Genomic DNA, 12,688 nt, shown 5'->3' with positions numbered 1-12,688 from the left:
GTCTTAGGCCCCAAATCAACTGAATTCCACAAACATTCTTGAGCACCGACTATGGGTGGGCATCATGGAAAGCACAACATAAAAATTAACTGCCCTGAAGCAGTTCATTGTCTTATAGAGAAGACAAGTGGATAAATAACTTATTATTAAGCATAAACACAACAAAAGAAATAGTCAACAGTACAACAGTACAAAGGAAGCAAGAAGAGGAAGTGATTTACTCATTTACAGAGAAAATAATATGGGAAAGCATTAAAGAAATCACACGAACAGGCAAAGCTGGGAAGGACATCCTGGCTAAGATGACAAACAGCATGTGCACAGGTGCAAAATGGAAACATGGCGTGGGCATGCTGGTGCTGCCAGCACAGGGCTGGAACACCAAGGGGCAGGGGAGCTGCACCTGGAGGAGGAGAAGCATGCACACCTTAAGAGGGCTGGTAGGCCACATGAACAACCTAAGGTTTTAGCCTACACTAGGACCACTGTGGCTGCCAACCCCTACTACTACCACCTAGGCTCTTATCATCCGAGTGCCTATAAACCTGTGCCCTTTCCATTATGTGACACTACCACTCTCTCTGATCTAAGGGGCAGACTAGACAGTTTTATATTATTTCAAAAGGGTGCATTTTAGTCACATGCTTAAGAATTTTCTGTTCCTATTTGTGATTACATAATATATGAGTAGGAAAATATAACAGAATAGAAAACATTAAAATCACTAATACCCCATTATCCAGAGATAATAGCTGTTAATATCCTTTCAGACTTTTTCCTACACGTGTGTGCGTGTGTGTGTGGTGTATTCCACGCCAAACTGGAAGTGTGGACACTGATTCTGATTATATTTTTTTTCAAAACACCATCCCTCATTCTAAACTTCTTTCTCTAATTCCTTTTTCCTTGACATTAACAAGGCAGTGAGAGGGCAATCATGTATGGAAGGTGGCACACAAAACCCTAACCACCAGATGACACATGAGGAGACACCTAAGTGACAATTCTTTCGCAAAGTCACCACACATCCTTCCTGCTTTTGGACCAGATCAGGGGAACTGCAGGAAGCAGTGAGACAGCCTCTCCCAGAGTAAGGCAACCAACAAAACAATTTCCTGTGTCCTTACACATTGTAGACCCTCAAGCATTCATTACACAAACACACGCCTATCTCTCCTGGTGCAGAGCTCCACAGAAGTCATTGCCAGAGGTAAAGAGAAGAGTTACTCTACTGTCTTTGCACTCAGTGACAAGCTACGATTCTAACTGTAAGAGATAGTAACCTTGGAACAAAATGGTTCCCTCATCTGATTTTCTTAAAGGCTAAGAAAAGACTGTTGGGCATAATGAGACAAGTACCCAAGAAATTAAGAACTCACATTCCAGAAAGTTCACTAAAGAGACAGAAATGATTCAGGCTGGGTGCGGTAGCTTATGCCTGTAATCCCAGCACTTTGGGAGGCCCAGGCGGGTGGATCACCTGAGGTCAGGAGTTCGAGACCAGCCGTGGCGAAACCCGTCTCTATTAAAAATACAAAACAAAAAAAAATTACCCGGGTGTGGTGGTGCACGCCTGTAATCCCAGCTACTTGGGAGGCTGAGGCACAAGAATGGGTTGAAACTGGGAGGTGGAGGTTGCAGTGAGCCGAGACTGTGCCAATGCACTCCAGCCTGGGCGACAGAGGGGGACTCAGTCTCCAAAAAAAAAAAAAAAAAAAAAAAAAAAAAAAAAGAAGAGATAGATATGATTCAATGTCTGAAATTTCAAAGAAAAGGATAATTCAAGTATGGCAATTTTCATGAGCAAGTGTAAAGATAACAAAAAGAGGTGGAAAACTGAAAAAAATCAATAAACTCTCAATAAATCCTCAAAGGGTTAAAATGAAATGAGTTCAGTTTTTAAAAGGACATACATGAAATATGAAGGAAGAAACAAGTAACCAAACACAAATGTTACGAAGTGGTACAGTTTTACAAGAGTTCCCAGATAAACACAGATTTAAAGGATTTTGTATTACTAAAGATAAGTTGGGACAAACGAGGAAGAATAACAAAAGGTAATAGGAACAAATAAAATAATGAGAAAATCTGAAGGACCAAATATACCCAAAAAGGAGAGCGGGACTTACAATGTTAAATCACTACATGTTTAACTTTGTTTTTTGGTGTTTTTTTTTTGAGATGGAGTTTTGCTCTTATTGCCCAGGCTGGAGTGCAATGGTGTGATCTCGGCTCACTGCAACCTCTGCCTCCCGGGTTCAAGCGATTCTCCTGCCTCAGCCTCCTGAGTAGCTAGGACTACAGGTGTCCACCACCATGCCCGGCTAATTTTTGCATTTTTAGTAAAGACAGGGTTTCACCATATCGGCCAGGCTGGTCTCAAACTCCTGACCTTGTGATCCACACACCTTGGCCTCCCAAAGTGCTGGGATTACAGGCATGAGCCACTGTGCCTGGCCTACCTTGTTTTTTTTTTTTTTTTTAACTGTAACACCAGAAAGTGAGAAAAACCTACTACTTATTCAGTGTGTATAATATTAACACATGAAAGATATAATCTTAGAAGAAACCTCCAGTTTCTCATTAGTTTTGATATTTTCTGTACTCAGAAGCATTTCAGGTTGCAAAGGATATAATTAAGACAACAAAATAAACAACTTACTACCAATTTACTAAATAAATTCTTTTATTAGGGGAATAATTACTAATAGCAAACCTGTTAGATTCAGAGTTAGCAAACTTAGAAGGGTAAAATTCTAAAGAAGAATAAAATGTTCAAATGGAAACAAGGAAAAGTGCATCCCTGACGGACTCCATCAGCTCTAGAGTGTGATTATAGCAACCAAAGCAAAGAAAGTGAATCTCTCATTATCTTAGGATTACACCAACGTGTTATCTCTTAACTAAATAATCTGTGACTACATGCTCATGAATTATAGGGCATTAGAAAGAAATATTAGAACAAGGTCAAGTGCATGAATTACCAAAAACTATCCTTTAACTACAAATCAACAAGCATTTGTCCAATCATTTGTATCACAGAAATTAGACAAGTTCCCAAACTAGTATAAAGTTAAAGAAACAAGTATAATACTATCCTCACAATCCTTTTATTTAAACATTAATTACCTTAACATATGGATTACTCTGAAGCAAAAATGCAGGAACTTGGAGTGTAAGGTATTCACTTTCCCTCCAGTTTAACATAAAGGCAACACATTCCTCAGCTATAACTTGACGAAGAGGAATATCTAAAAAGCAAAGAGGAAAACAGTTGGAATTACCATCACAACATTAAAATAAGAACAAAGCAAATACTTGCTCAGATTTCAATTGAATTAAAAAAACAGGCTGGGTATGGTGGCTGACACCTGTAATCCCAACACTTTGGGAGGCCAAGGCAGGAGGATCACTTGAGACCAGGAGTTCAAGTCCAGCCTGGGCAACAGAGTGAGACCTTGTCTCAAAAAACAAACAAAATTTTGTAGAGACAGGGTCTCGCTCTGTCACCAGAATGCAGTGCAATGGTGTGATCATGGCTCACTGCAGCCTTGAGTTCCCAGGCTCAAGCGATCCTTCCACCTCAACCTCCCCAAGTAGCTGGGACCACAGGTCCCACCACACCTGGCTAATGCCACCATACCTGGCTAATTTTTGCATTTTTGTAGAGATGGGGTCTCACTATGTTGTCCAGGCCGGTTTTGAACTCCTGAACTCCAGTGATCTGCCTATTTCAGCCTCCCAAAGTGCTGGGATTACAGGCATGAGCCACCACACCCAGCCTCCTTATTTTAAATACTGCTTATAAGCACAAGCTATGGGACAAGTTGCTGAACATTTAGTAAGTTAGGAGTTTACAAAAATTATATGCAGAGTTATCAGTCCTTTACCCTCCCTATCCCCAAAAAAGGGATGTGAACTACAAACTGATAAGCCAAAAAGGTAGTACAAAGAGACTAATAATTTAAAGGAACTTTCACCCATTTCAAAGAGTAAAAGCATAGGCTTCGAAGTTGGGCTGATGGAGTAAAGTCATAGCTCTGTCTCTTCCTGTGTGACTGTGGGCAAATTCCTCAACCTCTCTGCACCTTGGTTTCTTAGTTACAAAATGGGGATAAGGAAACAGCAGCTATTTCACAGAGCTGCTATGAGGACTAAATGAGTTATGCACCTGAAGCTTAGAACAATGCCTGACACGTAGTTAGCACTCAACAAACATTAAAGTTTAAACATTGTCTCATTTCAGAAAAACCATGCATGGAAAACCTACCTCCCACTTTTAAAAAGTAAACATGTATACAGCAGCATGTGTCCTTTAGTGCCAGCATATTATTAGATCAATTCTCATGAAGACATTACAATATTTAAGAGCACTGATGTGTTAAAGCTCAAAGGCATTCTCTCTATAGGGTACTAAAAAGTTGTGATCTATCACTGCATGCCCCTGCTGGAAATTAGACTTTAATTAGAAATTAAGTTAACCCCATAGGACTCAAGATGGTAGCACTTGCTTCTATTCTGACACATTACTATCACCTTCCTTTATAATGCAATTCCACTGTTTATACTATTAAATGTGTACAGTATGATTTAATTGCTCTAAATACTCCTAAAGCAGAAAAATAAGAAACTGCTTTAACTAAGAAAGATTTATATGTGTCACAGATGATCATTTATATGGTAAGCCCCTTTTCATAGTAAGACATTTACAATTAGAATTAAACACTCAAGATCTGTTCCTAAAGTAGCCACCAGTGAATTTCTAGCCCAATGGCAATCAGTGTGAAGGCATTTTATGGCTGTAATGAGGAAATAAAACTTCAATCTGTATACTAAAGGACATTTTGATTCTTTCAAACACCTGAAAATTGCAATATAGTTTCTCTAGTGTGCAGAAGTATCCCCTAAAATTCATGTGTACCTGGAACCTGAGAATGTGACCTTATTTGGAAATAGTCTTTGCAGATGTAATTAGCTATGATCAAGTCAGCTGGATTAGGGCTGAACCTGGATCCAATGACTGGTGTCCTTATAAGAAGAGAACATGGACATACACAGGGAGAAGGCCATGTGAAGACAGCAGCAGAGACTGGAGCAATGCAGCCACAAACCAAAGACTGCTGGGCCACCAGAAGCCAGGAAGATGCAAGGAAAGTCTTTCCTGGAGCCTTTCCGGGCAGTACAGCCCTGCAGACACCCTGACTTCAGACATCCGGCCTCCAGAATTGGGAGATAATATATTTCCATTGTTTTAAGTTACCCAGTTTGTGGTACCTTGTTACAGAAACCCAGAAACGAACAGTTTCCTTCATTTTTCCCAATGTTCTCAAGTGAACACCAAACCCAAATTCTGTTTTAGGAGTGAAATAACTTTTTTCAAAGATGATAAAAATTCAGCTGGGTGTGGTGATTCATGCCTCTAATCCCAGCACTTTGCGGGGGCAAGGAAGGTGGATCACCTGAGGTCAGGAGTTCAAAACCAGTCTGGCCAACATGGTGAAACCCCATCTCTACAAAAATACAAAAATTAGCCGGGCATGATGGCGGGTTCCTGAAATCCCAGCAACTCAGGAGGCTGAGGCAGGAGAGTCACTTTAACCCAAAAGGCAGAGATTGCAGTGGGCCGAGACCGCGCCATTACATCCAGCCTGAGTGACAGAGCCACACTCTTGTCTCAAAAATTTAAAAAAAGATGATTACAAACTCAAATAAATGTGCTTTTAAATTTTCCCCCACAATTATCTAAGTACTGAGTTTCTGAAATTTGTCTTTGTGAACCAGTCTTACCAGGAAGCCTCATTTCCAGATAGCCTCGTACCCTACTTATAAGGTCGGATGGCGGTCTCTCTCCTGCCTGCCCTGTCCCAGCTTCATGTGTATGAATATCCAAAAGCAACATCTCATTCAGCATGACCTGACGAAGCTTTGGTGAGAACTCTGTTACCAACTCCAAACAAGCAGCAAAGAGCTGTTTAGCATGGGAAAAGTCCTATGAAAAGAAAAAGAATAGCCTGGGTCACCTTTCCTTTGGCGCCAAAAAATGTGTGCCTTTATGATGACAGAGCAAAGAGGAGAAGGATTAGTTCAAATGGTTAACGTTGCTTTTCTCAGGGAGTAAGGCTCGATAGGATTTTCATCTCTGTATTGTTGATTTATTCCAATACATATTTAATACCTTTGTAATTTTAAAAAATCCAGTAAACAATATAAAATACCTGCTGTATTATGCAACTTTTATAAAAGGTATAAAATAACCAAAGACTTCTGTATTATACAGGTGTAAAATTCTATTACAAGCACCCTCCTCCATCCAACATATTCAGAATTAGATCTTAGACCATTCAAGGATTACACATTTCAAAATCTTTGCACACCACCTTACTAGCCTATAAAATTGGCTAACAAATAAAATGAAATAAATCAGCTATGATCCAAGTCCTTTCCTACACATCTCTTATGTTTCTAAAGACTAGATTCTATCGCTCCACATACTTCATTCACTCCCATAATCTGGCTTCTACCCCTATCATTACAAAGAAGTAGCCTGCACAAGCCAAAGACCTTTTTTTTTTTTTTCTTTGAGGTGGAGTCTCGCTCTGTCGCCCAGGCTGGGGTGCAGTGGCTGGATCTCAGCCCACTGCACGCTCCGCCTCCCAGGTTTATGCCATTCTCCCACCTCAGCCTCCTGAGTAGCTGGGACTACAGGCGCCCACCACCTCGCCCGGCTAGTTTTTTGTAATTTTTAGTAGAGACGGGGTTTCACCGGGTTAGCCAGAATGGTCTCGATCTCCTGACCTCATGATCCGCCCGTCTCAGTCTCCCAAAGTGCTGGGATTACAGGCTTGAGCCATCGCGCCCGGCCAAGCCAAAGATCTTTTAATTGTCCAATCTACTGAACTCTCTTCTGTTATCTTACAGGAATTAGGGGGCTGCAACTCGGTGCTGTGTATTGCCCTTTTCTTGACATTTTCTTTTCCCCTAGCTATTACACCTTCTACATTTGTCTGGTCCTCACGCCCATCACACCACTATTTCTTGGACTTAGTATTGCATTCCCGAGGGTCTCACGCTCTTTATATTCTCTCTGGGTGATCTTTGGTAACTCCCAAATCTGTAACTCAGTCCAGACCATTCTCCAAGCTTTAGGCTGTTTCCAACTGTAGCTTCAAATTAAAATTGTAAAAATAAACTCATAATCTGCCCTGCAAAAATGTGTTTCTGCACATTCACTTGCTAGCATTGCCACTGGTTCTCTGACTCTCAAACCAGAAGTCTGAGCATCATGCTCGATTCGTTCTCCTTCTCTTGCCTTCCACATGAAGTCAGTTACCAATTGCTTCCAGATTTTATCTCCTAAATAGTTCTCTAATATGTTCTCTTCTCTCTATCCCTTCTAACACTTGTGACACTAGCTGTGTGCCACTGGACAATTTAATACCTTTAAAACTGAGATAATACCTTCCACAAAGTTTTTGTGAATAAATGAAACAATAAACATATATGAAATTGCAGAACAGTCTTTGTGCCCAGTAAATGTTATTTTAGGTGTGGAAGGAGAAAAGCTGCTAACTACATTCCTCCTATTAAAACTTTTCAATGGCTTACAATTGTCTCATGATGCACTGTCCAATATGGCAGCCACTAGATAAGATGTGGCTACTGAGCATGTGAAATGTGACTAGTCCAAATTGAGAGATTCTGTAAGTATAAAACACTTACTGGATTTTGAAGACTTAGCACATACATTTTCAAAATACAAAACATCTCAACTTTTTATATCAATTACACATTGAAATGATAGTGTAGACATATTGAGTTAAATAAATCATTTCAATCAATTACACTTTTTTATGAAATTATAGATTACACACATGGCCTACATTATGTTTCCACTGACAATGATGGTCTACAGCAGCAGTTTTCAAACTTTAGCATGCAACAGAATTACTTGAGGGCTTATTTAAAAAGATGTTGGGCCCCATCCCAGAATTTCTGGTTCATTAGGTCTAGGATGCGGCCCCCAAATTTTTATTCCAGCAAGTTCCAGCCACGTGCAGTGGTTCATGCCTGTAATGTCAGCACTTTGGGAGGCTGATGTGGAAGGATTGTTTGAGCCCAGGAGTTCAAGGTCAGCCTGGGCAATATAAGGAGACGCTGCCCCTGCAAAAAAAAAAAAAAAAAAATTCTTTCAAATAAGCTGGGCATGGTGGCACATGCCTGTGGTCCCAGCTACTTAGGGGGCTGAGGTGGGAGGATTGCTTGAGCCAAGGAAGTCCAGGCTGCAGTGATCATGCCACTGCACCTGGTCTGGGCGACAAAGCAACACCCTGTCTCAAACAAAAAGTTCCCAAATGTCACAGATGCTGCTGGTGTGGCGATGTAGTTAACTTATTTAGGCCTCAATTTTAGTTCACTTCTGCCTTCCAGATGCTGTCTTTAACCTTCCTAAAGAACTCAGTGTATGATCAGTCACGCAACTGCACTGTCTTATATGATTTAACATTACACTTAAGTCTCAACATCCCAGACTACAAACTCATGTAAAATACACTACAGAAGTAATTTTTAAAAATTTTGTTTTCTAATCTTGGTACACAATCTTTACTAGCTGAATCCTAAAGAACACAAATAATATCTTTGCATGTTCTCTAAACTTTTAGCACAGAGCAGTATTCATTTGATCAAGACTATTTTAGTATAATTATAACAGTAAAGGAAAGAGAACAAACCAAAATGCCTTTTCAAATATCCTTTTAAGCCTATGACTGTGATTTTAAAGATTAGGAAAAGGTAAGTTCTGGTTCCTGACTTCCTGCTAAAATTAGTAAAGCATATTCTTTTTTTTTTTTTTTTTTTTTTTTGAGATGGACTATCACTCTGTCACCCAGGTTGGAGTACAGTGATGCAATCTCAGCTCACTCCAACCTCCACCTCCCATGAGATTCTCCTGTCTCAGACTCCAGAGTAGCTGAGATTACAGGCACCGACCTAATTTTTGTATTTTTAGTAGAGACAAGGTTTCAACATGTTGGCCAGGCTGGTCCTGACCTCAGTCGATCTATCCACCTCAGTCTCCCAAAGTGCTGGGATTATAGGTGTGAGCCACGGCACCTGGCCATAAAGCATATTCTTAACAAGTGTTTGATACACACTTTTACTCACCTTAACAGTACTGCAGTGCAAACCTTTGGCCATAAGAATATAAACCAAATCTCTTGTTAAATTGTCTTTAATTCCCAGGATAACACCACTATAGACAGAAGGTACTTCCCACTAAAAGAAACAAAAAATACATACATACATATATATACACACACACACACACACACACACAGAGAGAAAGCCAAATCTGGATAAGAATCTTTCAATAATCTTCAATCGCATTAAAAAAAAATAATTCACAGGTCGTCTCTTAAAGAGAAAGGAAAATCACAGCCATAATATAACACTAATGAAAATGAACACATTCACTACAATCAACAAGTAATAAATAATGGATTGGGATTACTATTAGGAAAAAAAGACAAAGACTAGGAGTTTTATATATATTAATTCAGGTAATCCTCACAACAATACCAAGGTAAGTATTATTATGCTACTACTGTCATTTTGCAAATGAGAAAACTACAACACAAACAAGTTAAATAACTTGTTCAAGATTATACGGCTATTTAAGTATGAGCTGGCATTCAAGCTCAAGCAGGCAGTTAGTCCCAGAATCCCCTATCATAACTATTATGCTATACTTGTTCATCTTAAAAATTTTTGGTTTTTGATTTTTGAGATAGTCTTGCTCCATCACCCAGGCTGGAGTGCAGTGGTGTGATCTCTGCTCACTGCAACCTCTGTCTCCCAGGTTTGAGTGATTCTCCTGCCTCATCCTCCCAAGTAGCTGGAAATACAGGTGCACGCCACCATGACCGGCTAATTTTTGTATTTTTAGTAGAGACGGGGTTTTGCTATGTTGGCTAGGCTGGTCTTGAACTCCTGGCCTCAAGTGATCCACCCACCTCAGCTCCCCAAAGTACTGGGATTATAGGCATGAGCCACTGCACCTGGCCTTCATCTTAAAAATTCACACTAACAAATAGCATCAATACTAAAAAAAAAACCCCAACTAATTTTTAGAGCAATTTTTTTCTTTTCACGCTACTTGTATGTTTAAACCCAATTTTAAAAAATACAGGTCGGGCGCAGTGGCTCATACCTATAATCCCAGCACTTTGAGAGGATGAGGCAGGCGGATCACCTGAGGTCAGGAGGTCAGGAGTTTGAGACCAGCCTGACCAACATGGAGAACAACATGGAGAAACCTGTCTCTACTAAAAATACAAAACTAGTCAGGTGTGGTGGGGCAAGCCCTGTAATCCCAGCTACTCGGAAGGCTGAGGCAGGAGAACTGCTTGAACCCGGGAGGCAGAGGTTGCAGTGTGCCAAGATCGCGCCACTGCACTCTAACCTGGGCAACAATAATGAAACTCTGTCCCCCCAAAAAAAAACCCATACATTTCTGGCTGCCTTTTTACTACATCTTCAGCAGAGGAAGAGTAAGTACGGAGTTAATTAGGAGCATTACGATATTGCTTTACTTTCTACTGTATCTGTAGATTACTTCCCTTGTATCTCTAAGCTACATTCCACTGACATGGCATGTTAAAAGCTATTTTCATTTGCACTTTCTATGCAGGAAAACTTTCTAATAGATAAACTCAGAAACAGGTAAATGTATTAGCTGGAAATTTTTAAAGGAACATTTAAAGCCAAAAATGCTCCATGATGAAGTATTATGCTACAGAATGCATAAATAATATACCAGTAACATATATTTACAACTATTTTTAAAATGCAGCCAGGCGTGGTGGCTCACACCTGTAATCCCAACACTTGGGGAGGCAGAGGCGGGTAGATCACTTGTGGTCAGGAATTCAAGACCATCCTAGGCAACATGGTGAAACCCCATCTCTACTAAAAATACCAAAATTAGCCGGGCATGGTGACAGATGCCCGTAATCCCAGCTACCTGGGAGGCTGAAGCAGGAGAATCACTTGAATCTGGGAGGCAGAGGTTGCAGTGAACCAAGATCGTACCACTGCACTCCAGCCTGAGCGACAGAGTGAAATTCCATCTCAAAAAATAAATAAATAAATGAAATAAAATGCATATATTTTGTCAATAAATGGAAAAACTGATTTTTAGATGTTATTCATTCAATGGTATCTTTTTGTTTCTGACATTTCCTATTTTCTCTGTCAATGGATGTTAAAAATGCAATTATGGTCATATGAAGGTCTTAAAAGTGTTAAGTAAAAGAGGTCCTTATTATCAAAAAGGTTAGGGAACAGCTTTTCTATTAAATTACCTCAGAAAACAAGGGCAATTTTCTTATTTGTTCCTTGACATAGGGTTTACCTTATTAGACACTGTCCAGAATTGGCGCTCTGAAGTCATACCATGTAATTCAATCAAAATTTGTCTAATCCTCCAAGGATCCACTGACAATATCAGTTGATGCTCTAACTGACCAATGTTGACACTTGCTGAAGCTAAAAAAAGATTTATATTTCAGCGATTTAATTCAAAGATATACATATGAGAATGAAAATTTACTTAAAATTATGTATTTTGTATTACATCTATAAATTAAAAGCTGCTATCATCTTGAGAACTGATTCAACATTGTGTAAATTACATATTAACTTTATCCTCACATAGAAAACCTAACACAATTTTACTATATCTACATTTAATAAATGAATGCGTTTTAAAAATAAAGATAATGAAAATATAAACAAGATAAAATCAATATTTAATTCATGCAAAGAACTATGTGGAACATATGAAAATAATTAACTTATACACACTTATACACTACTTATACACTACTTTTGAACATAATGTGTTAACAAAAGCATATATAAAATGTTAATTTTGAGTAATAAACATTAAGCATGTGGTTTTTGAGAGAAAGGGGCATGCTCTTCCCAGAGAACCAAAAATGATTACCAAAATACCTAATTACAGCTCAGCTATCAGGCACAGTCTTCAATAATGCATTTCCAGCATTTCTGTATGTGTTAACCTTACCCTTTTCCTTTATAACTGGACATTCAACCAGTTTAAATCTAGTGAAGGTCAAAGAAACTAAAATTTTGCTTTTGTTAAACTGAATTCTCTCTCATCTATATTAAATGTTGAAGTGTATGTTTCTAATTTTAAAATAGCATTGTTATTTTCTACTTACATTTGTAAGGGCAAAAACGGGAAAAAAAATCAAATAAATAAGGCAAAAATGCCAATACTGACAAAAATGTGCAGCTAGCAGATACTAGCACAGTGATACAGACTGACATGCACGAAAGTCTGTCGTCTTTTTGGTCTCAGCATCTCTCACCACTCCTCTCCCCCTCCTTTTTTTTTTTTTTTTTTTTTTTTTTTACCTCCATGAACATATTGGCAGCAGTGTTACCTTGGTCTATTTCCCCAGCTAAAATCTTTTATGTATCTAGGCCTGAATCTGCACTAATCATTGGCTTGGCAGAGCTCCAGAGCATAGCTGCTTATACAGAAATCTGATATGGAAGACAGGTGAATTTCTATTAATTACCAACACAAGTGTTAATTAAAACAAATAAGAGAGAATCCTCAAATATATTTCAATGTTAATTTGAATAGAGGGGCAAAACATGC

General features: G+C 39.1%; 1 protein-coding gene across 5 annotated transcripts in view; it reads right to left on the bottom strand.

Annotated features, from left to right (window-relative positions):
* The window catches only part of INTS8 (integrator complex subunit 8), a 56,911-nt gene that overhangs the window by 17,514 nt on the left and 26,709 nt on the right, over positions 1–12,688 (bottom strand). For 3 of the 5 annotated variants that reach the window (XM_077943872.1, XM_001089895.5, XM_077943871.1), the window contains exons 13-16: positions 11,411–11,544; positions 9,163–9,273; positions 5,788–5,989; positions 3,130–3,251 (exon numbers count right to left, since the gene is read on the bottom strand). In XM_077943872.1, coding sequence (XP_077799998.1) covers positions 3,130–3,251; positions 5,788–5,989; positions 9,163–9,273; positions 11,411–11,544 — 569 coding nt within the window. The remainder of the gene's footprint in view (positions 1–3,129; positions 3,252–5,787; positions 5,990–9,162; positions 9,274–11,410; positions 11,545–12,688) is intronic. The other 2 variants (XM_077943873.1, XM_015145711.3) reach the window with 1 other exon arrangement.

The sequence above is a fragment of the Macaca mulatta genome, chromosome 8 (assembly GCF_049350105.2).
Source record: "Macaca mulatta isolate MMU2019108-1 chromosome 8, T2T-MMU8v2.0, whole genome shotgun sequence".
Lineage (NCBI taxonomy): Eukaryota > Metazoa > Chordata > Mammalia > Primates > Cercopithecidae > Macaca > Macaca mulatta.
Note: the sequence above shows the minus strand (reverse complement) of the source record. Positions and strands in the feature narration are given on the sequence as shown.